Source organism: Mytilus edulis, chromosome 1, assembly GCF_963676685.1.
Source record: "Mytilus edulis chromosome 1, xbMytEdul2.2, whole genome shotgun sequence".
NCBI classification, from domain to species: Eukaryota; Metazoa; Mollusca; class Bivalvia; order Mytilida; family Mytilidae; genus Mytilus; species Mytilus edulis.
In genome coordinates, this window is record NC_092344.1 from 54,203,459 (window position 1) to 54,225,804 (window position 22,346).

Genomic DNA, 22,346 nt, shown 5'->3' on the forward strand with positions numbered 1-22,346 from the left:
AACTTAGTGCTAACACACATCTGCTAAGGCACGAAACATTTGATTTTCAGGAGGGGAAAATTGGGGGGGGGGGAGTATATAGTTATATATCTCAGAATATTTTAATAACCGCTTCACTGGTCAGATTTTTATGCCCCGCCTTTAGGCGACGGGGCATTAAGATTTACCCTTGTCTGTACGTCCGGTCTATAAAATTTTTGTCAAATATATATCGGCTTGTGTATGTCGGATTGGTTTGATATTTGGTCTGAAGCTTCATCAAGATGAATTGTACTGTGTCTCCCCTTTTCAGGTCTGTCATTCGTCTACTTCCTGTTTGGCGGGGGCATCTGTGTCTCATAGACACATTTTCTCTGTTTTCTATTACAGTTTATACAGGAAAATTTTGTTGACAATTTTTTTTTCATATGACAAAATGTTGAGGCAGCAGATTTTTTAAGTCAAAATCAGGGTCAGAATATTGTTTTCTAAAAACTACCAGGCCCCTTCCTCCATGAAAATTAAATGGTCCGTGGCAAAAATAAAAAATTCCCACATGTTCAACTTCAAAATTTGACCAGATTTTATTCTTAACTGTCGGATAATATACTAGGATAACATAGAAAATGTCCTGTATGGGACGATTCTGTACTCATACTTTACGCGTAGTTGGGTACAAGTGTCCTCGTAGTGAACGCACCCGACTACGCGTGCAGTAAAAAGGTGTACTCTTACGTCGGATACCGGGCAGTTTCTTTGTTATATCTGTACTTTATCAAATACATGTACATGTTAATATTTACTTAATATTAAATAGGTAAAAATTATTGCTGAAAGCCTTGTTCAGGGTTTCTTTCTTGTGTATGATTATATCATTTTTCACATGCCTGAACTCATTGACGATAATGTAAGGTGCTCTATTAGAAAAAAATAGATTTCTAGTTCAGGTTTGAAAAAGAAATTTCGCCTTTTCTTGAGCCTGTTTTGTACATTTAGTATAACATATATGATCCAATGGAAATTTTCACATGGAACCTTCGGTAAATTGGAAAATGAAAAGATATGGGGGTAATTTACAGAGAGACCACACTCCAAAAAGGAGGGAATTTAAAAATCTCGAGGTCTCCACAAGGCTTTCAACAAGGGTGGAATCTCACTCCTTCTGAAAAGCTCTAAATCGCCCCAACGTGTACATACGTTTGGTCATCAAGAGATTCTGGTTTCTCTTTTTGTGTCATAAACATTCAATTCGGATTTGAATTTAATATACCGAAACATTTCCGTACATTAAATCTTAGGACGGTCAGAACATTTTAAGGACGCAGAAGTACAATTTTAAGTAGTTACTGTACATAGATGTGCAATAATTCAGCTTCCTGTACATGTTCATGAAGTTCTAAATTTTGAATGTTGAATGTTGAAAACACCATTTTATTACAATAAAAAATCTCAAAATGTCCGTTAGCAATGAAAAAGTTTGACCATGAAAAATCACATATCTAAGAAAAGCAGTCGTTTAATTGATTATAAGAAAGTTTCAGTATATCATGTCAAATTTCTTTAATTTGAGAGTTTTCCTTTAGTTACAAATGTAGCTCCATCTGTCCATGTCTGATGGTGAAATAAAAATGAATGTCTCAGAAAGTGGTGAATTAGTTTCCATAAGTGACAGATGAATCGGGCCAAGCTTAGTAACTTACAGTAAACAGACTACTGTAACATTGACGCACTCGTCGAACTGTTTAAAAGATTTGTGTTTATGACCAAAAATTTATAAAGTTATAAAAAAAAAATCTATAACCAGCAGATCTATACTTCTATAAAGAAAGTATTCTTGTACAAAAGAGTATTTATTATAAAACGGTCCTAACTATAGAATAGATAGTTTACCACAGAAATCTTAAACGGAAGTTTCGACAATTTTAAAGAGAAGAGATTTGAAAATAAATTTAACTTTAAATAAACACTGAAATAATTTTAATACCTCGAAGGTGTAAAGAATAAACCAACAATCTCAATCTTTAAAAGTGTCTTCATTGCACTAACCGACGAGTTCATGTTTACAATAGAAACAAGGGATGTGAATCCAATAAATTCATTATCATTGTAGTCATGAATATTTATCGCTTATATTAAACTGATAAAGATTTTATCGAGGTCGCACCAACTGTTTCTACAGCTAAGATCAGTTACATGTAACATGATCTCGTCGATTCGCACGACGAAGCCATTGTTCAGTTGTTTATGACAGAACACATATTCTAGATTATGTATTTTTTGTTTCCGTCAGTTCGAAAGTATTTGATTATTTCAACTCCTTTGTATTTCATAATATGTGTCATGAACAAAGACATGTGTTCGATTGCATAATGATTTCCTCGTAACAAATGATGGAAATTTCGGAGATCCCGTATTTGATGCTTTACCGTTAAAATGAAAATGCCAATGACAGAGGTTGATTATAAAAAATGTTTTACTGTGTTAAAAAAAACTTTGACTTAAACAATGAAAACTTACACGTTGGACATGAAATATTTTGTCGATGAAGAAAATTAAATTATGTCACTTCTGAAATAAGTTTGTCGATAACGTAGCTAATTTTGACTGTAAAGAAACATAGTTAAAAAAAATGAATCCAACTTTTGTTGGTAAGGAATATCCCCTGGAATAATCTGAAGAGACATTGTGAACTAAGTTTCCTGATCCCATGTCAGAATCTTTCAAAAGGGCCAATACAGTCAAATCATACAATATTGACTGCCGATCATGCCTAAGTCCTTTAAAATCTGACAAAGTCAAAGATGAAGCTAGTAATATACATCCTTGGTCCTTTGCTGCTACACACATAAGAAGGTTGATTTTAATAGCGTGCGAAACTGACTAAAGTCCTCAAAATCATAGCTTAAACCTTGCTTAAAGACATTGATTTGCTAATTGGTGTATTAGTTTGATCATGACAAGTTACAGACTAAAGTCGACTTTTGTTTAAGTCTGTTGATTTCGTGCAGAGTTATGGTCCTTTCCCCTACAGAAAAAAAGTTGAGGGCCAGTTGATGGCCATGTAGCAGACAGTTGAGGGCTAGCTGTTTTAAGCAAAATAGTTAAGGGCTATGTGTTGAGCATCTTAGCTCAACTCAACCTGGCCAAGCACTGTATGTTTGATAGATGTCGCTCAACTAGCCCTCAACTGAAGCTGGCCATTAAGTTGAGGAAAAGTTGAGCAATTGATCTTTGGTTTTCATATAGTTGAGCATTCAGACTTTAATTTATTTTTTTATAGTTGAGCAAAAGTTGAGCAATTAGAAATATGACCTGGTGATATAAATGTGTATAGTGCAAATAAACAGGAAGTCTTATTATAAATGTACACAATGTTTGAGGCAAAATTAAGGGAAACACATGTTTTGTACATTTTTTTGTATTTTAACTTAAATATCAAAAACTTTAACATAAAGATAAAAAAAAAATATTTCTTTTATTATAAGATATATCAAATATTCAAGATTTAGGTAATTAACATTATTAGGGGCAAATTTCAAAGGGATCACACTGTCACAATACCCTAAACAACATCAAACATTTAAAATTTGAACTGGGCTTGAGAATGCACATGGCAAGCAAAGATTTCTTCTAGTTATCATAAATATGAATTTTACAATGGATGTAGATAAAAAAAAAAGTTACAAACAACTGTATTGACATTGAATAGTGCAAGTGCAGTTCTTCTGATGAAATGACTCTTGGATTTAGGAATATTGATGTTTTAACACATATTTCTGGAAACATCTTTTGGTAAGTACATTGGATTAGAATTTCCACCATTTTGAATAAGTGTATAATGCTCTTTCAGTTCAAAAAAGTGATATTTGAAGTGTCTTTTTAACTTTTTAGAGTGAAGACAAAATTGGGACAATATATTCATTCATTAATTTATATATTATCAAAATGTGTAAGACAGGAGACATATTTATTTTATTATTAAGACAATTTGTTTTAGAAAGTATTACTAATGAAATAAGAATATTCTAATATAATGAATTTGGTATAAAACTAGAGATCTATTTTTATTTACTAGATAATTTTTAAAAAGCAAGGATATAATAAAGCATTCATGTAGTCTGTTGTGAGTTGAGATCTTTCAGCAGTATTTTGGCTATAAAAATACACAATTTAAATTTATTTTTTCTACAATGTGTAGTCATCAGTTTGTAATTACCAGATTATGCTCAACTTTTAAAGACCTAGCTGTAAACTTTTAATGACCTGGCCCTTAACTATTGGCCACCTAGCCCTAAACTTTTAATGACCTGGTCCTCAGCTGTTGGCCAGGTAGTCATCAACTCTAATTGCTCAACTGTTGGACACCTAGCCCTCAACTATGATATTTTCTCAACATTGCTCAACTAATTTGCATAAAGTTGAGCATTGGTAGTTGAGGGCTACCTAATTTGCATTGCAAAAATCCTGGTAGCCCTCAACTGGCTCTCAACAATTTGCTCCACTGATGACCAGCTTAAGCCCTCAACAGGCCCTCAAGTTAGTTCAACTGGCGGCCAATTGAGCAATGCAGTTGGCCATCCTATCATTTTTTCTGTATGGGTTGACTTACTTGAAGATATTGACTTGATATTTATTATATAGTGTACACCATCAAGTTAGCATTTTTTTTCTCAGTACAATTAATTTTTGACCTAGCATTTTTTTTCTCAGTACAATTAATGTTTGACCTGTAGGAAACTATGTATTGCCGTACAATACTCTCAGAATGTTTGTTTTATTTTAAATTTCATTTTTTAGGATTAAATCATGAAAAGCTTATGAGCCGATAGGCAGTAAAGCATTCAGCCAATCAGAAAACGTGTTGCATCCAAATTAGCTGATGAAGAAAAACATAAAAGATGTGATGTACAATAAATAACCTGCATAGCAGTTTATTTAAAAGTGCACCACATTTTTTAAGTTAATTTGGATAGACAGAAACATATTACAGTCATTCCAATTTAAATCTTAATTTCATTTTTTAGGAGTAAATTATGACAAATTGTTGACGTCATGGTGACATGACAAAATTATGTCTATGAGCTGATGGTGAAAAAAACTTTCAGTCAGTCAGAAGACATGTTACTTCAACAATTAATTTATATAGCTGAGAACCACTATTGGAGTGTTTTGAACCATTATTTTCTTCAATGTTACATGTACTAATCCATGGTAATGGTTTTTGATTGTTTGCCTAAATTTTAAATTATGTGGTTTCTGATTGAGAAATAAAAAAATGTTCTTGAAATAGATTTAAATAAGATATGTAGCTAATAAATGATAAAAAGACAACTGCAACATAAATAGGATTTAAATGTTACAAGTTCCAGATTTATGGTCTTTCAAGGTTTGAAAATCAATATAAAAAGTAAAATCACAAAAATACTGAACTTAGAGGAAAATCAATTAGGAAAGTCCATAATCACATGGCAAAATCAAAAAACAAAACACATCAAAAACAAATGGACTAGAACTGTCATATTCCTGACTTGGAACAGGCATTTTCAAATGTAGAAAATGGTGGATTAAACCTGGTTTTATAGCGCTAACCCTCTCACTTTGATGACAGTCTCATCAAATTCCGTTAAATTTACATTGATGCGTTAACTATAGGGTTACATTTACATTGATACGTTAACTATAGGTATAATAGGGTTTCTGGTTTAAAATTAGAAAATCATTTGAACAAAATACCTTTCATTTATTGGTTTGATTTTTGTCAGTTCTATCCTTACCATTCATAAGAGTTACAGTCCTAAACAAAAAATAATATTTATCAATAAAGTTGATGTTACATTGGTGTAGTAATTAATTCATTAAACAAATAACAAGAGAACAGGCGGTGACCCATAGTTGTTAATGTCTGTGTCATTTTGGTCTCTTGTGGACAGTTGTCTCATTGGCAATCATACCACATCTTCTTTTTTTATATTAGAAACTTTCTAGTGCAAATGACTTTTTGTGCTAATGCGACAATCAATCAATCAATCTAGTGCAAATGAGTTTCAACAATATTTTTTCCAGTAGTTATTCTTATGTTGTGTTGTGAGTATTTGTGATTAGTTGATGTTCCCTATTTTAGTTAAAATTTAAAATAAAATATTTCATATATTTTTTTTTCAGCTGCAGTATTTTTCTGTACTTATGAGACCACGAAAAATTTTGCTTCTAGTGTTGGATTAAGTAAATCATTACCAATAGTACATATGGCTGGTGCTTCATTTGGTGAAATGGTAGGTAAAAGAAAAAAAAATGTTCTCGATATGTCAGTAAAATATTCTGATTCATAAATTCGTTAGTCATTGTATTTTTTTTTAAGAAGTGATCTTCTTTAATTCCATGTGAATAGGATTTTTACAACATATGTATGCACTGGTAGTTGGATTCATGATTTCTCGGATCACGATATGACAGTAGCTGATATGATAATATCACACATACAAGACTAGGGAGGCATTATGACATTCTTTTTATACGACCGTAAATTTTTTTTTTAAATTTGGTCGTATATTGGTATCATGTCTTCCTTGTCATCGTCCATTTTAAGACTGATGATTTCCGGATAATAACTTCAGTATAAGTATATAGGTTCTTTGATATACCAAATCTAACCGTGTATTTAGATTCTTAAATTTTGGTCCTGTTTTCAAATTCATTTAATTGGTCTATATTAAGGGTGCTATAAACAGTTTCGTATAAAAAAACTAGGGGTTATTCCCCGACTAAAAATAACCTTGGATAAAACCCCTGTTTATTTACTCAATTGGTGAAAAAGTATCATGTTTTTTGTATTTGATTGTAAAAATGAGTAAATTAATTAGCTTTCAATTAAAACAGGTTGAATGATTAATTTTAAAAATGATATTAAATATACATGTTTTGAGGCGAGACAACACTGTAAACATCCTGTTTTTTTGGCAGTGAAAATTGAAAACTTATTTGCAGCTAATGTAGCTCTTTTCGGAGCAGGAGACTGTACCCTGAAACAAGATTTTTTTTGAAAGGCCAGGTAAAAACCTACAAATTTCATACAGTTTTGATTATGTAAAATGTGCATGGATCATGTCTTCATGGGTGTGCACATGACCTGGTTTCAAGTTTTTTATGTTCAAATTAGACCTTTTTTCCCCATGTTCATTGGATGGAATTTTTTTAATATATTAAAAGTACACATTATTTTTATTTCATTATAAACTAGAGAACATTCTGATTCCAGTGATATCTAGTTTTATACAAGTATCTTTATAAATCAGTCCACCACTAAGGGTCACTTATGCATGGTCCATCGAAAGGTGAAGTCATAGAAAAAAACTGTTGATTTCGCCCACCCTAAGGTCTAAAGGGTCCAAATACTTTAGTTCAGGGAAAGCTTGTTTGCGACCTAGAATTCTGAGTGGATCAAGCATTTAATTAAAATTCATGCGATAACGCCAACTTCTTAAAAGCTTTATATTTTAGAAGGCAGAAGACCTTGATGCTTCATACTTTGTTTATAGATGCCTCATGTTACGAAGTTTTCATCAGGCACATGTCCAATGTCCTTGACCTCATTTTCATGGTTCATCGACTACTTGAATAAAAAGTTAAGATTTTTTGCAACGTTAAATTCTCTCTTATTTTAAGTACCGGTAATAGGATAACTATATTTGATATGTGCGTACCGTGCAAGGTCCTCATTTCTGTCAGACTTTTTTCACCTGACCTCGACCTCATTTCATGGATCAGTGAACAAGGTTAAGTTTTGGTGGTCAAGTCCATATCTCAGATACTATAAGCAATAGGTCTAGTATATTTGGTGTATGGAAGGACTGTAAGGTGTACATGTCTATCTGGCAGGTGTCATTTGACCTTGACCTCATTTTCATGTTTCAATGGTCAAAGTTAAGATTTTGATTTTTTTCTGTGTCTAATACTTTATGCAATATGTAGCTTTTTCAATAGTCATCTGGTGCGAAAAGGATGATAACTCTAGTCTATATTAGAATTTAATATTTTTGGAGACGGTCAATTTCAGGAATTGCATGTTTTATCATCACGATTTTTTCTATGGCCGTCGACAACAGAACTATTGCTACATTCTGTGACAATAAGGTATACTAGAACACTAGTCTGTGACTGAATTAAAGTATATAACTATGCGTAAGCCTTATTTTAGTATTGGTATTGTCATCTATAAAGTCATGCCGATTATAAGATACACAGTTTCTCTGCTTTGAAAGCTTTCTGTTTAAACCCGTCGACCTGGAAGTTATCAAGTATTGGTAATATTAATTATTTGGAAAACAAAAGGTCCTTGAATTGAGTATTTTTAATCAACAGCATTGTCCTATATCAGCTATAAATAAAGTTGAATTCTTTGGTTAGCTGTTTTACGTCATGCCCACTAATAAATGAATTGAAAACTGTAATTATACACCTTATTTAAGTCCAGATTTTTAGTATTCGTATTGTTATCTTAGAAAGTCTTACTGATTAAAATACCCTGTGATTATGACCCGTGTATATAGCAACATCCTAAATAGACGTTTGGTGGTGCGCCTGTCAGGTGCAGAACGTACAGATAAGGTAATAGGTAACAGGTGAATATACTATTGGTATGGGTATCAGATTGACCCGGAACTTGTTAATTATTGGCAATATTAATTATGTGGAAAACAAAAGGGTCTCGAGTTGTGTAATTTTTAATCTACACCATTGTCCTATATTAGACGTATATATAAAATTGAATTCTTTGATTAGTGGTTTTTACCCCATGACGGCTGACAAATTGGACCTTGTTATTTTAGTATTATAGATTTAACAAGTCAGTATTATCAATGTATTATCGTGGTATCAATATATGTAAGTAATGTTAGTTACCTGAATTAATTGTAATTTTGGCAAGGACATTTCATCACTTCCCCTGAAAACATGATTTTGTAAAATATCACTTATCAGCATTTCCAGGTGGCAAACCATATCAGTTTCCTGATGATCTTTACTTCAGCATTTTGATTGTTATTAATTGCTACATTTTACCGTTTTTTTTTTTTTAAATCAATGTTTGTTTACATTATCAACAAATGTGAGTAATATTCTAGGTCGAGTTGTCATTCGTAGTGTATAGTTTGTTCCAAAACATTGTTTGTTTCTGGTACTGGTTGGCAGTTGTTTATCAACAATAAAGTTGTTGCAACTAAAACACATGTTATCTTCAGTATGTGTGAGTGTTTTTTCTTTCTTTCTAATTAGTAATTGTTTATAAAAACAAAATGTTTTTAAACACATTTAGACGACAGGATTGTCATGTAATTGTTATTTCCCTTGTTTGAAAATAGAAATTGCGTGTTTCTATATTTAACTATATACATGACACTTTTCAGTACATATTTGTTAAATTGAACAGATATTGCTGTTTTGAATTCATTTGTTAAAGATAGTTATTTATATTTTAAAGTTCAATATTTGCATCGTTGCTTATCATTTATAACCTTTGTTCAAAGACTTAATCATTTTAAATAAGTTGTTTGGAAATCCATTGTTGATTGAAAAAAGTCAAATCTAAGACTTTAAAAATGGTACTTCGCAAGATCTGGTTTGCGCTAGCCCAGTTTTAATAAGCGTGGCGGATAGCGTTCCAGTGTTCTAGCACTATAAAGTCCTAAGTAGGCTAGCACAAAGCAGTCAAAATTTACATACACCCTTTGGTTTTTCATTTATTTTATTTTGTTTTATTTTACTTCTCTTTTTTTTCCAGTACATACAAAACATCTCGCTAATTATTTTTGCAAAACTCACACACACAAATTTAGGCTCATTTCGGCTTATACAAAATATTTGGCATAAAAATTCACATACACAATTTGACATATCAAAATTATCCGCTCTTTACTTGGCTGCTGGTGTACCAGGACAACGTTGCTGCAGTTTGCTTGGCCTAGCTTTCCTCCTGTTCCTACTTCTGGTGGCAGTTGTCAAATTAGATCAAATTAGACCAATCTGTGGTCTGCATCCCCTGCATAATTGATCCTTTTACATACATGTCAGACCCCACTCCCTTATTTCTTTAATGGCTTTTAGTTATTGGTGGACAGGGCTAATTGATTCCCAGTTCCCTCCCCATACTCATTCTTCACTCCATATTCTGTTCCTCTGCACAACTATTTTTTTCATCAAAATGAATTATCTCTGTTTTAACAAGACTTTTCTCACGATTAAAACTACCCTCAAGCTTTCATCCGTCAAATTCCCATTTCTAGTCCTCTCATTCCATAGTTCCCATAATTCTGCCCACCCCTCATCAGTGTCACAAAGACTCGCATCCATTAACAACACATCATTTGGCAACAAATTATTATATACTACCTGATTTGTTTCCTATATGCAAAAATTACGAGCCAGATTAGTTTGCTCTAATAATGGCCATTTTTTTCACACATCTCGTTTTTAACTCCCATGCATATTTTTTACTATCAACTACATGTATATGGCCTTAAGGCACACAATACAAACTATCTTTTTCACAAAACCACAAAGATGACATAGCAAATACATATTCAGGGTTTTTATTCAAGTTTACTTTGTGAGCCCAAAGTGAGGAATTAATTATAAAACATGGGTTAGTAAAATAAATATCTAGAAATAGACTATAGCTGATGAGCTACCCCTCGTGTAACAAGATTTATCTCTCCTAGGATTTTAACACATTGAGATTGAATTGTCTCCCTTTGATAACAGCCAATAACAAAGCACGACTATTTGTTTGGTGATTTTTAATCGATTTACAATAGTTAAATAAAGAAAAAGGAAAATACTTTCAATTTTGAGGTCTCACAAAGGCTTTTTCATCTATTATTCTAATTTTACATTAAAAACACAAGTTTAGATGAAAAGGCTATAATATGTCAAATATATTTATTGTATGGAAATATTTTATGATCTATATGTCAGTCACGCAGGTTTTATTTTACCTTGACCTCATTTTCACGGTTCATTACTCAGGTTAAGTTTTTGTGTTTTGGTATATTTTTCTTAAACTATAAGCAATAGGTCAACTTTATTTATTGTATGGAAGAATTGCTAGATGTACATGCCTGCCTGGCATGGTTTGTCTGACCTTGACCTCAATTTCATGGTTCATTGGTCAATGTTTAGTTTTCTTGGTTAATATTTATGTGACAGTTGTTTAAATAAGGCTTTATATTTAGGACTATCAACATAATATTAATGATTAGTAAAGAAGGCGAGACATTTCAGCTTGTGCACTCTTGTTTTAAAACTTACCGTGAAGAAAATACAGAATTTCTTTTCTTAACTTTGAAGAACTTGTTTGTTCGCATATTACACGTCCATGGATTTTTATCAACATTTTTAGATGTAATATCTGATTTCTAGTCAAAGTACATAATATTTAGCGATTACAATTCATTTTATCTAGAAATTATAAAGTAGCTAGAAAGAATAAATCAAACAGTTTAACTATGCATAGTGTTGGATCGTCTGCATCCTGATGATTGATCAATGGAAATGAAAAAAATGTCAGTAATCGAAAGTCATACTCGAAAAGGCTGTTGAATATTTCCGTTTCAAGACTTCAAAACTTTTTTATTCTATAATTTTAAGTTATAAAATATATTACAGATGTTTTTATACATAACGATACTTAAGGCGTAAAAAATTGAAACACGTAGTGAAAATCCCGTATTAGCCCCTTGACCAATACGGCTTTTTTCTGTAATGGCCCTGTTTTTTTCTGTATTGGCCCTGTTCTTAAAGCAATATTAACTCTTAATTTATATCGACAGTGGAACGTTTTCAGTATTGCACAGGCTGATTCATCTGTACGTAGGCTGATTTGCTAATATCATTTAATATTATTATGGGTTATGGCCCTAAGTATATAAGAATTTTTCAACCAAAATGGACCAATAGCAAACAGGCAAAACAAGAACTTGAGTTTAAGTTTATGGATTTGTATGAAATTGTATCACAAGTAACCATACCATAAAAGTATGTTTGGATTGAATTATAAGTAGGCAAATGATCCTGAAGTGAGAATTTGCTTAAAGACCACGTAAAAATCTATGAAATTCATACAGTTTTGATTACCTGAATTGGCGTATATCATGGGTTGTGCACATGATCTGGTTGGGATTTATTTACGGGGTTATTGCTCTAACTGTTAAGGAATTGAGATCAAAAGTTTCCAAAATTAAACTTTTGTTTTGTTTGATTTCAACAAAAATTAGATTCATGGGTTTTTCTGATATGCTGAATCTGACCATGTATTTAATTTTTTCATGTTGGACGATAAAAGGTTTATATTCAAATTTTTTTAAGTACTCATTCATTCTGTGTCAGACGCTTATCCTATGTCAAACTTTAATTCATACTTGACCCATTTGTTCAGGGTTTAACCTCTACATTCTTTCAAGCTGCAATCTGGGGAGCATTTTATTATTTGATATTTGCCTGGTTTTTTTTTATTTCGATCTTTTTTCCATTTTAGACTTGCTGTTTGATAAGAGTCCCAGTTGAAGTCATAAAGCAGAGAGCTCAGGTTTTCACAAATACGTCATCATACAGTGTTCTTAGAAATACATTGCAGTCTGAAGTAAGAGGTTAGATACAGAAAACAAATCACAGATATTAATAATTAAAAGAAAAGGAATATTAATTTTATTCAATGAATATGCAAAAATATAGAATGCACAAAAAGAGTCTCAAAAGACCAAAAATGCATTTTACAGATTCAATCATGAGTTTGTAACTTTGAAAAATCTTCTCATCTGAAACTACCTAAAGCAAGTTAACCCAAACTTAAGATGAATAAGGTTATCAAGAATGAAGTTTTTATTTTATTTTCTGTTTCCTCAAACAACATGGCTAAAATATTAACATAGGGTAAATGCAGTTTATGGTTTATATCTCAAAAACTAAAGCATTTAGAGCAAATCTGATATCAAAATGTTTACAAGGTCTAAATCTAAATTTTAAGACGAATCGAACAACCCATGATGTTACCACTAAATTGGTAATTTTAAGGAAATTTTATGGTTTTTGGTTATTATTATAGAAAGCGATAAATTGTAAGCAACAATAATGTTCAGTAATTAGTTATCAAAGGTACCAGGATTATAATTTAGTACGCCAGACGCGCGTTTTGTCTAAATAAGACTCATCAGTGATACTTCCATCCAAACAAGTACAAAGTTGAAGAGCATTGAGGATCCAAAATTCAAAAAAGTTGTGCCAAATACAGCTAAGGTAATCTATGTCTGGGATAAGAAAATCCTTAGTTTTTCGAAAAATTCAAAGTTTTGTAAACAGGAAATTTATAAAAATTACCACATTATTGATATTCATGTCAACACCGAAGTGATATGGGGTAAACGAAAGCCACAGTAACAGGTGACGTGACGTTATCCTTTATTCAGTAAATAGTATACGAAAAAAAAATGAATCGCTGATGTAAGTAGTAATAACATTAGGAAAAACCATTTTCTGTACCTTACATTTTGTAAATGTCTTGATTGAAAATGCAAAAATAATTCAACACTTCTTCCTTTTAGCAAAGTTCTCTCCCACTGATATTTGCATTTAAAGCTGTTCCCTAGCCTTTTTTGTTAGCTCACCTGACCTGAAAGGTCAAGTGAGCTTTTCTCATCACTTGGCGTCCGTCGGCCCGCGTCCGTCGTCCGTCGTCTGTAAACTTTTACAAAAATCTTCTCCTCTGAAACTACTGGGCCAAGTTTAACCAAGCTTGGCCACAATCATCATTGGGGTATCTAGTTTAACAATGTGTCCGATGACCCGGCCAACCAACCAAGATGGCCGCCATGGCTAAAAGTAGAACAAAGGGGTAAAATGTATATTTTGACTTATATCTCTGAAACCAAAGCATTTAGAGCAAATCTAACATGGGGTAAAATTGTTTAATAGGTCAACATTTATCTGACAACCTGTTGTTGGGTTGCTGCCCCGGAATTAGTAATTTTATGGAAATTTTGAAGTTTTTGGTTATTATCTTGAATATTATTATAGATAGTGATAAACTGTAAACAGCAATAATGTTTAGCAAATTAAGATCTACAAATAAGTCAACATGACAAAAATTGTCAAATGACCCCTAAAGGAGTTATTGCTCTTTATAGTCAACCATTTTTGTAAATTTTAGTAATCTTTTAAAAAAAAATTCTCCTACTGGGCCAAATTTAACCAAACTTCGCCACAATCATCATTGGGGTATCTAGTTTTAAAAATGTGTCCGATGACCCAGCCAACTAACTTAGCTGGCCGTATGGCTAAAAATAGTACATAGGGGTAAAATGTAGATTTTTGGCTTTTATTTCTGAAATCAAAGCATTTAGAACAAATCTGGTGTGGGGTAAAAAAAATTATCAGGTGATGATCTATCTGCCTTGAAATTTTCAGACAAATCGGACAACCCGTTGTTGGGTTGCTGCCCCTGAATTAGTAATTTTAAGGAAATTTTGCTGTTTTTATACGACCGCAAAAATTAAAAAAATTTTGGTCGTATATTGGTATGACGTTGGTGTCGTCTGCGTCGTCCGAAGACATTTGGTTTTCACACTATAACTTTAGTATAAGTAAATGGAAATCTATGAAATTTAAACACAAGATTTATGACCACAAAAGGAAGGTTGGGATTGATTTTTGGAGTTTTGTCCCAACAGTTTAGGAATTAGGGGCCAAAAAAAGGTCCCAAATAAGTGTTTCTTTTGGTTTTTGCACAAAAACTTTAGTATAAGTAAATAGAAATCTATGAAATTTTAACATAAGGTTTATGACCACAAAAGGAAGGTTGGGATTGATTTTGGGAGTTTTGGTACCAACTGTTTAGGAATTAGGGGCCAAAAGGGTCCAAACTTAAACTTTGTTTGATTTCATCAAAAAATAAATTATTGGGGTTCTTTGATATGCCAAATCGAACTGTGTAATTAGATTCTTAATTTTTGGTCCTGTTTTCAAATTGGTCTACATTAAGGTCCAAAAGGTCCAAAAATTAAACTTAGTTTGATTTTAACAAAAATTGAATTCTTGGGGTTCTTCGATATGCTGCATTTAAACATTTACTTAGATTTTTGATTATGGGGCCCAGTTTTCAAGTTGGTCCAAATCGGGGTCCAAAATTAAACTTTGTTTGATTTCAACAAAAGTTCAATATATGGGGTTTTTCAATATGCTGAATCTAACCATTTTTTTAGATTTTTGATATTTGGGCCCGGTTATCAAATGTGTCCACATTGAGGTCTAAAGGGTCTAAAATTGAACATTATTTGATTTCATCAAAAATTGAATTCTTGGGGTTTTATGATTTGCTGAATCTAACCATGTATTTTGATTTCGGATATTGGACCATAATAGGTAAATGCCCAATTTAAATTTTTTAAGTTTTTAAGTTTAAGTTCTTAGACCACATTCATTCTGTGTCAGAAACCTATGTTGTGTCAACTATTTAATCACAATTTTAATTCAGAGCTGTATCAAGCTTAAATGTTGTGTCCATACTTGCCCGAACTGTTAAGGGTTCGACCTCTGCGGTCGTATAAAGCTGCCCTCTGCAGAGCATCTGGTTGGTTATTATCTTCAATATTATTATACGACCGCAAAAATTTTAATTTTTAGGTCGTATATTGCTATCACGTTGGCGTCGTCGTCTGCGTCGTCGTCGTCGTCGTCGTCCGAATACTTTTAGTTTTCGCACTCTAACTTTAGTAAAAGTGAATAGAAATCAATGAAATTTTAACACAAGGTTAATGACCACACAAGGAAGGTTGGGATTGATTTTGGATGTTTTGGTCCCAACATTTTAGGAATTAGGGGCCAAAAAGGGCCCAAATAAGCATTTTCTTGGTTTTCGCACTATAACTTTAGTTTAAGTGAATAGAAATCTATGAAATTTTGACACAAGGTTTATGACCACAAAAGGAAGGTTGGGATTGATTTTGGGAGTTTTGGTTCCAACAGTTTAGGAATTAAGGGCCAAAAAGGGCCCAAATAAGCATTTTCTTGGTTTTCGCACAATAACTTTAGTATAAGTAAATAGAAATCAATGAAATTTTAACACAAGGTTTATGACCACAAAAGGAAGGTTGGGATTGATTTTTGGAGTTTTGGTCCTAACAGTTTAGGAATAAGGGGCCCAAAGGGTCCAAAATTGAACTTTGTGTGATTTCATCAAAAATTGAATAATTGGGGTTCTTTGATATGCCGAATCTAACTATGAATGTAGATTCTTAATTTTTGGTCCCGTTTTCAAATTGGTCTACATTAAGGTCCAAAGGGTCCAAAATTAAACTTAGTTTGACTTTAACAAAAATTGAATCCTTGGGGTTCTTTGATATGCTGAATTTAAAAATGTACTTACATTTTTAATTATTGGCCTAGTTTTCAAGTTGGTCCAAAATTAAACTTTGTTTGATTTCATCAAAAATTGAATAAATGGGTTCTTTGATATGCCAAATCTAACTGTGTATGTACATTCTTAATTTTTTGGTCCAGTTTTCAAATTGGTCTGCATTAAGGTCCAAAGGGTCCAAAATTAAACTAAGTTTGATTTTAGCAAAAATTAAATTCTTGGGCTTATTTGATATGCTTTATCTAAATATGTACTTTGATTTTTGATTATGGGCCCAGTTTTCAAGTTGGTCCAAATCAGGATTCCATATCAAGTATTGTGCAATAGCAAGAAATTTTCAATTGCACAGTATTTCACAATAGCAAGAAATATCTAATTGCACAATATTGTGCAATAGCAATTAATTTTCAATTGGAGTTATCTTTCTCTGTATAGAATAGTAGTTGATAATATATGTTGGAAATTTGCCAGACATGACTTTGATGTCATTTTTTATTTTTATTTGCCAATAAATTTATGTAAGTAACTTCATTGGAAATTTGCCAATATAAAATGTTGCTGATGAAGCTTTTTTTCCTTATCTTATCTAAAATGTTTTTAGATAATGTATGTTGGACATTTGCCAGACATGACTATGATGTCATTTTCTATTTTAATTTGCCAATAACTTTATGTAAATAACTTCATTGGAAATTTGCCAATATAAAATATTGCTGATGAAGTTTTTTTTATTGTTTTATACAATAAACAATTTATATTCACTTTTACTACCAACCAATCTTTACCATTCAGTGATAACAAGCAATTTATTTTACATTTTAATATTTTATGATGTATTTAAAAGAGAAGTTATTGTTGCAAACTCCATTAGAAATTTGAATTGATATCAGTTTTGGAAAAAGGGAAACGGGGATTTGAAAAAAAAAATGGGGGGTGGGGTGGGGAGGTTAAATTTTTCTCATTTTAGATTTCATAAATAAAAAGAAAATTTCTTCAAACATTTTTTTGAGAGGATTAATATTCAACAGCATAGTGAATTGCTCAAAGGCAAAAAAAAAATTTTTAAATTCATTAGTCATTCTGTGTCAGAAACCTATGCTGTGTCAACTATTTAATTTTAGATTTAAATAAGTTTGAAGAAGAAATCTTTAATTGATTTGTAAAATCTTGACATTTGTTTTGTGTAAAAAAAACCATGTATTGTCAAAAAACGCTTGAATGTTTTGTCCATACTTGCCCCAACTGTTCAGGGTTCGACCTCTGCGGTCGTATAAAGCTGCGCCCTGCGGAGCACCTGGTTATAGATAGAGATAAACTGTATACAGCAATAATGTTCAGCAAAGTGAGATCTATAAATAAGTCAATATTACAAAAATTGTCAAAAGACCCCTTTAGGAGTTATTGCCCTTATTGTCAATTTTTAACAATTTTCATAGATTTGTGTAAATTTTTACAAAATATTTTCCACTGTTATTACTGGACCGAGTTCATTATAGATAGAGATAATTGTAGCAACAAGAATTTTCAGTAAAGTAAGATCTAAAAACACATCACCATCACCAAAACACAATTTTGTGATGAATTTATCTGTGTCCATTGTTTAATATGCACATAGACCAAGGTGAGCGATACAGGCTCTTGAGAGCCTCCAGTATTTGTGGAAATCTTGGTTGATATAATGCAGTGGAATTTCGCAATAGCAAACTAAATTTCAGCTCACCAGTAGAGGCAAGGGGACATACCAAAATACTACCATGTTAAAATCTAAAGTCAATAATTTAGATATAAATATATCAAAAATACATAATCAACTTATTTGTCATGTTAATGCACTTAAATGATTTTTATTTTTTATTTCAGGGTTTTAGAGGACTTTATAGGGGTTACCTGAGTACAGTAATAAGAGAGGTTCCCTTTTCTTTTATGCAATTCCCAATGTGGGAATACTTTAAGGTACTATTAATTGCTATAATTTTTATACGACCGCAATCTTATGCAGTAGTATTATGTTATGGTGGTGTCTGCGTCTGAAGACATTTTTGTTTGCAATCAATAACTTATGTACAAGTTCATGAATCCCTAGGAAATTGAAGCACAAAGTTCCAACCCAAGAAAGATTGATGGGATCATTGTTTTTGTGGCTAATGACCTTGCTATTTTGTAATTAGGTGTAAAAAAAGGTTTTGCAGACAATAACTTTAAATGTAATTATGAATGAGTAAGAAATTTTATTACAAGGTTCGATGCCACAAAAGAAGAATTGGGATTATTGTGAAAGTGATTTTCATACGACCACAAAAATTTTAAAAAAAATGGTCGTATATTGGTATCACGTCGTCGTCTGCTTCGTTGTCGTCAACAGCGTCGTCCAAAGACGGATGATTTCCGGATAAAAACTTTAGTATAAGTAAATGGAAATCAATAAAATTTTAACACGAGGTTTATAACTACTAAAGAAAGATTGGGATTGATTTTGATGGTTTTGGTCCCAACAGTTTAGGAATTAGGGCTAAAAGGGTCCAAAATTGAACTTTGTTTGATTTTATCAAAAATTGAATTATTGGTGTTCTTTGATATGCCAAATCTAATCGTGTATTTAGATTCTTAATTTTTGGTCCTGTTTTCAAATTGGTTTACATTAAGGTCCAAAGTGTCCAAAATTGGGTTTTTAATGTTAAATTATACTTATAGGTGAAAAAGCCTTTGTGAGACCTCGAAATTGAAAGTATTATCCTTTTTCTTTATTTAACTATTGTTAATCAATAAAAAAAAATCACCAAACAAATAATTATGCTTTGGTACTGGCTGTTATCAAAGGCAAACAATTCAATCTCAATCTCAATGTGTTTTAATCGCAGGAGAGATAAATCTTGTTACACGAGGGGGTAGCTCATCAACTATACAAGTATCTTGTCTTAGGAAGGGATAAATCCTACTTTTAAAAGGATCACTCTGATTGAAACAAAAAAATCTCTGAAACTGACATTATCAAGATGCTTGATTTCTTGATTGACAACATATTTGTTACGTTCGGAGGACGTGTTTTTCAACAGACTATCGGCATTCCAATGGGAACGAATTGTGCCTCTCTTCTTGTCGACTTGTTTCTTTCTTATTATGAGGCTGACTTCATACAGGAACTTCTTAGGAAGAAAGATAAGAAGTTAGCAATATCCTTTAACTCTACTTTCCGCTATATAGATGATTGTTCTTTCACTAAATAATTCAAAATTTGGTGACTATGTCGAACGCATCTATCCCATTGAACTAGATATAAAGGATTAGATACAGTTAAGCCGGCCTCATATCTTGACTTGCATCTAGAGATTGACAATGAGGGTCAATTGAAAACAAAACTTTACGACAAAAGAGATGATTTCAGCTTTCCAATTGTGAACTTTCCATTTCTGAGTAGCAACATTCCAGTAGCACCTGCATACGATGTATATATCTCCCAATTGATACGATATTCCCAGGCTTGCATTTCCTATCACGATTTTATTGATAGAGGGTTGTTGCTCACAACGAAGCTATTAAATCAAGAGTTCCAAATGGTAAAGTTCATAAATTTTACGGACGCCATCACGAGTTGGTTGACCGTTATGAAATAACAGTTTCACAATGATATCGGATATGTTCCTTACGTCGTAAGTTCAATCCCCTTCCCTTCCATAAATGTGACCTACCGAATTAGACTATTTACCAGATTTGTTATCTCATAAGCAACACGACGGGTGCCACATGTGGAGCAGGATCTGCCTACCCTTCCGAAGCACCTGAGATCACCCCTAGTTTTTAGTGGGGTTCCTGTTGTTTATTCTTTAGTTTTCTATATTGTGTCATGTGTACTATAATTGTTTGTCTATTTGGCCTTTTCATTTTTAGCCATGGCGTTGTCAGTTTATTTTCGATTTATGAGTTTGACTGTCCCTCTGGTGTCTTTCGTGCCTCTTCTATAGTCTATTTAAAACATCTTCTAGATATTTATTTTGCTTACCCATGTTTTATAATTAATTCCTCATTTTGGGCTCACAAAGTAAACTTTTAGAAAAAAAACCAACCTGAATATGTATTTGCTACGTAATCTTTGTGGTTTTGTGAAAAGATAGACTTATGTGCGTTGAGGCCATATAGTTGATAGAAAAATAAATACGCATGGGACTTAAAAACGAGATGTGTGAAAACAATTGCCATTATTAAAGCATAAAAACCTGACTCGTAATTTTTGCATAAAGGAAACAAATCAGGTAGTATAATATAATTTGTCGCCGAATGATGGGTTGTTAATGGATCGGAGGCTATGTTTTTTTTTTTGGAAAAAAAAGTTTGTTTCCAGTTTTTGGAGAAAAAAATAATTTGTTTTTGATTCTGAGAAAAAAAAATGTTTGTTTCACCCCCAGCTGCCACTATATGTAATGCTAAAATTGAAAGAAAAAACTTGTCTTCAACTTTTCGCAAAAAAAATAGATTGTTTTTCGCCGCAGGCGAAAAAAAAAGTTTGCACAGAAAAAAAACATAGCCCCCCCCCCCCCCCCCCCCCCCAGAAAATCAAATGGTTGCTGCCTTAGTAAAGTCAATAAGTTGGGGGCCAAAAAGGGGCGAAAATAACCATTTTTGTAGTTGTCAGTCAATGACTTGTTTTTTTATGCCCCACCTACGATAGTAGAGGGGCATTATGTTTTCTGGTCTGTGCGTCCGTTCGTTCGTTCGTCCGTTCGTTCGTCCGTCTGTCCCGCTTCAGGTTAAAGTTTTTGGTCGAGGTAGTTTTTGATGAAGTTGAAGTCCAATCGACTTCAAACTTGGTACACATGTTCCCTATGATATGATCTTTCTAATTTTAATGCCAAATTAGAGATTTTACCCCAATTTCACGGTCCACTGAACATAGAAAATGATAGTGCGAGTGGGGCATTCGTGTACTGAGGACACATTCTTGTTAAGTGTATAAATCTCTCTGAAATTATACCACAAGTTTCCATACTAAAAAGGGATGGTTATGGGGGTTATGGCTCAAATCATTTAGCAAATAGGGACAAAAAAGGGGGGTGTTTTCCTGGTTAAATGACAATTTAGACAATTTGAAAGCAGTTTTAGTGAGGTAATCCAATTCCATTTAAATTAAACTGATATAATTAGTTACATAGTGTGCTAGTGACCTAATACGGTATATATTGGGTCAGTAAATTCCATATGGGGTGAGAGCATAAGAAACTATTGTCCATTTGACTTCTATATATTTGCAGAAAAAAAATCTGAAAAATTCATTTTTATAAATTAATAATTTTTTCCTCGATGTATGTTAATATATGATATATACGAACTCTGACTATTAATTTCATAATTTTTGGTCAATAATTGAAAAGTTTCCCCATTAAGTCTCTATGTTAATTTTATTTTTTGAAGTGTTGATTATCTGATGATGTAAGTATAGGTAGTGTAACGGCCTTCCAATCAAAACAAAAACAACATGACAATATGTATACGTCCATTGGTCCTACAAAAACAGATACCAACAATTAGGCAGCAACCATTTGATTTTCGGGGGGGGGGGGGGGGGGGGGCTATGGTTTTTTTTGGGGAAAAAAAGTGTGTTTCCAGTTGTTAGAGAAAAAAATAATTTGTTTTTGATTCTCAGGAAAAAAAAAATGTTTCACCATCACCTGCCACTATATGTAATGCTAAAATTGAAAGTAAAAAATTGTTTTCGACTTGTCACGAAAAAAATAGATTTGTCCAGAAAAAAAACCCATAGCCCTATATTTTTTAGTACAAAAAATGAAGATCAATTTTAAATATAATTATACTTTTGGTATTTTAAACTAGATACTGTGGTCAAGAGAACAAGGAAAACCAGTAGATCCTTGGCAGTCTTCTTATATGTGGAGCAGTTGCGGGTAAGAACTAGTTTAGCTAAACCTTGTCAAAAGCCAATATACACTCATTGGTGATATTATTTCCATACCTTATT

The 22,346-nt window shown here is 32.5% G+C and overlaps 1 protein-coding gene across 1 annotated transcript in view; it reads left to right on the top strand.

Moving 5' to 3' along the window:
* The window catches only part of LOC139522455 (mitochondrial S-adenosylmethionine carrier protein-like), a 78,970-nt gene that overhangs the window by 37,461 nt on the left and 19,163 nt on the right, over positions 1-22,346 (top strand). Inside the window, 5 exon segments of the mRNA XM_071315990.1 lie at positions 6,142-6,251; positions 12,506-12,610; positions 18,239-18,331; positions 22,202-22,252; positions 22,254-22,272. Of these exon segments, the coding sequence (XP_071172091.1) occupies positions 6,142-6,251; positions 12,506-12,610; positions 18,239-18,331; positions 22,202-22,252; positions 22,254-22,272 (378 nt within the window).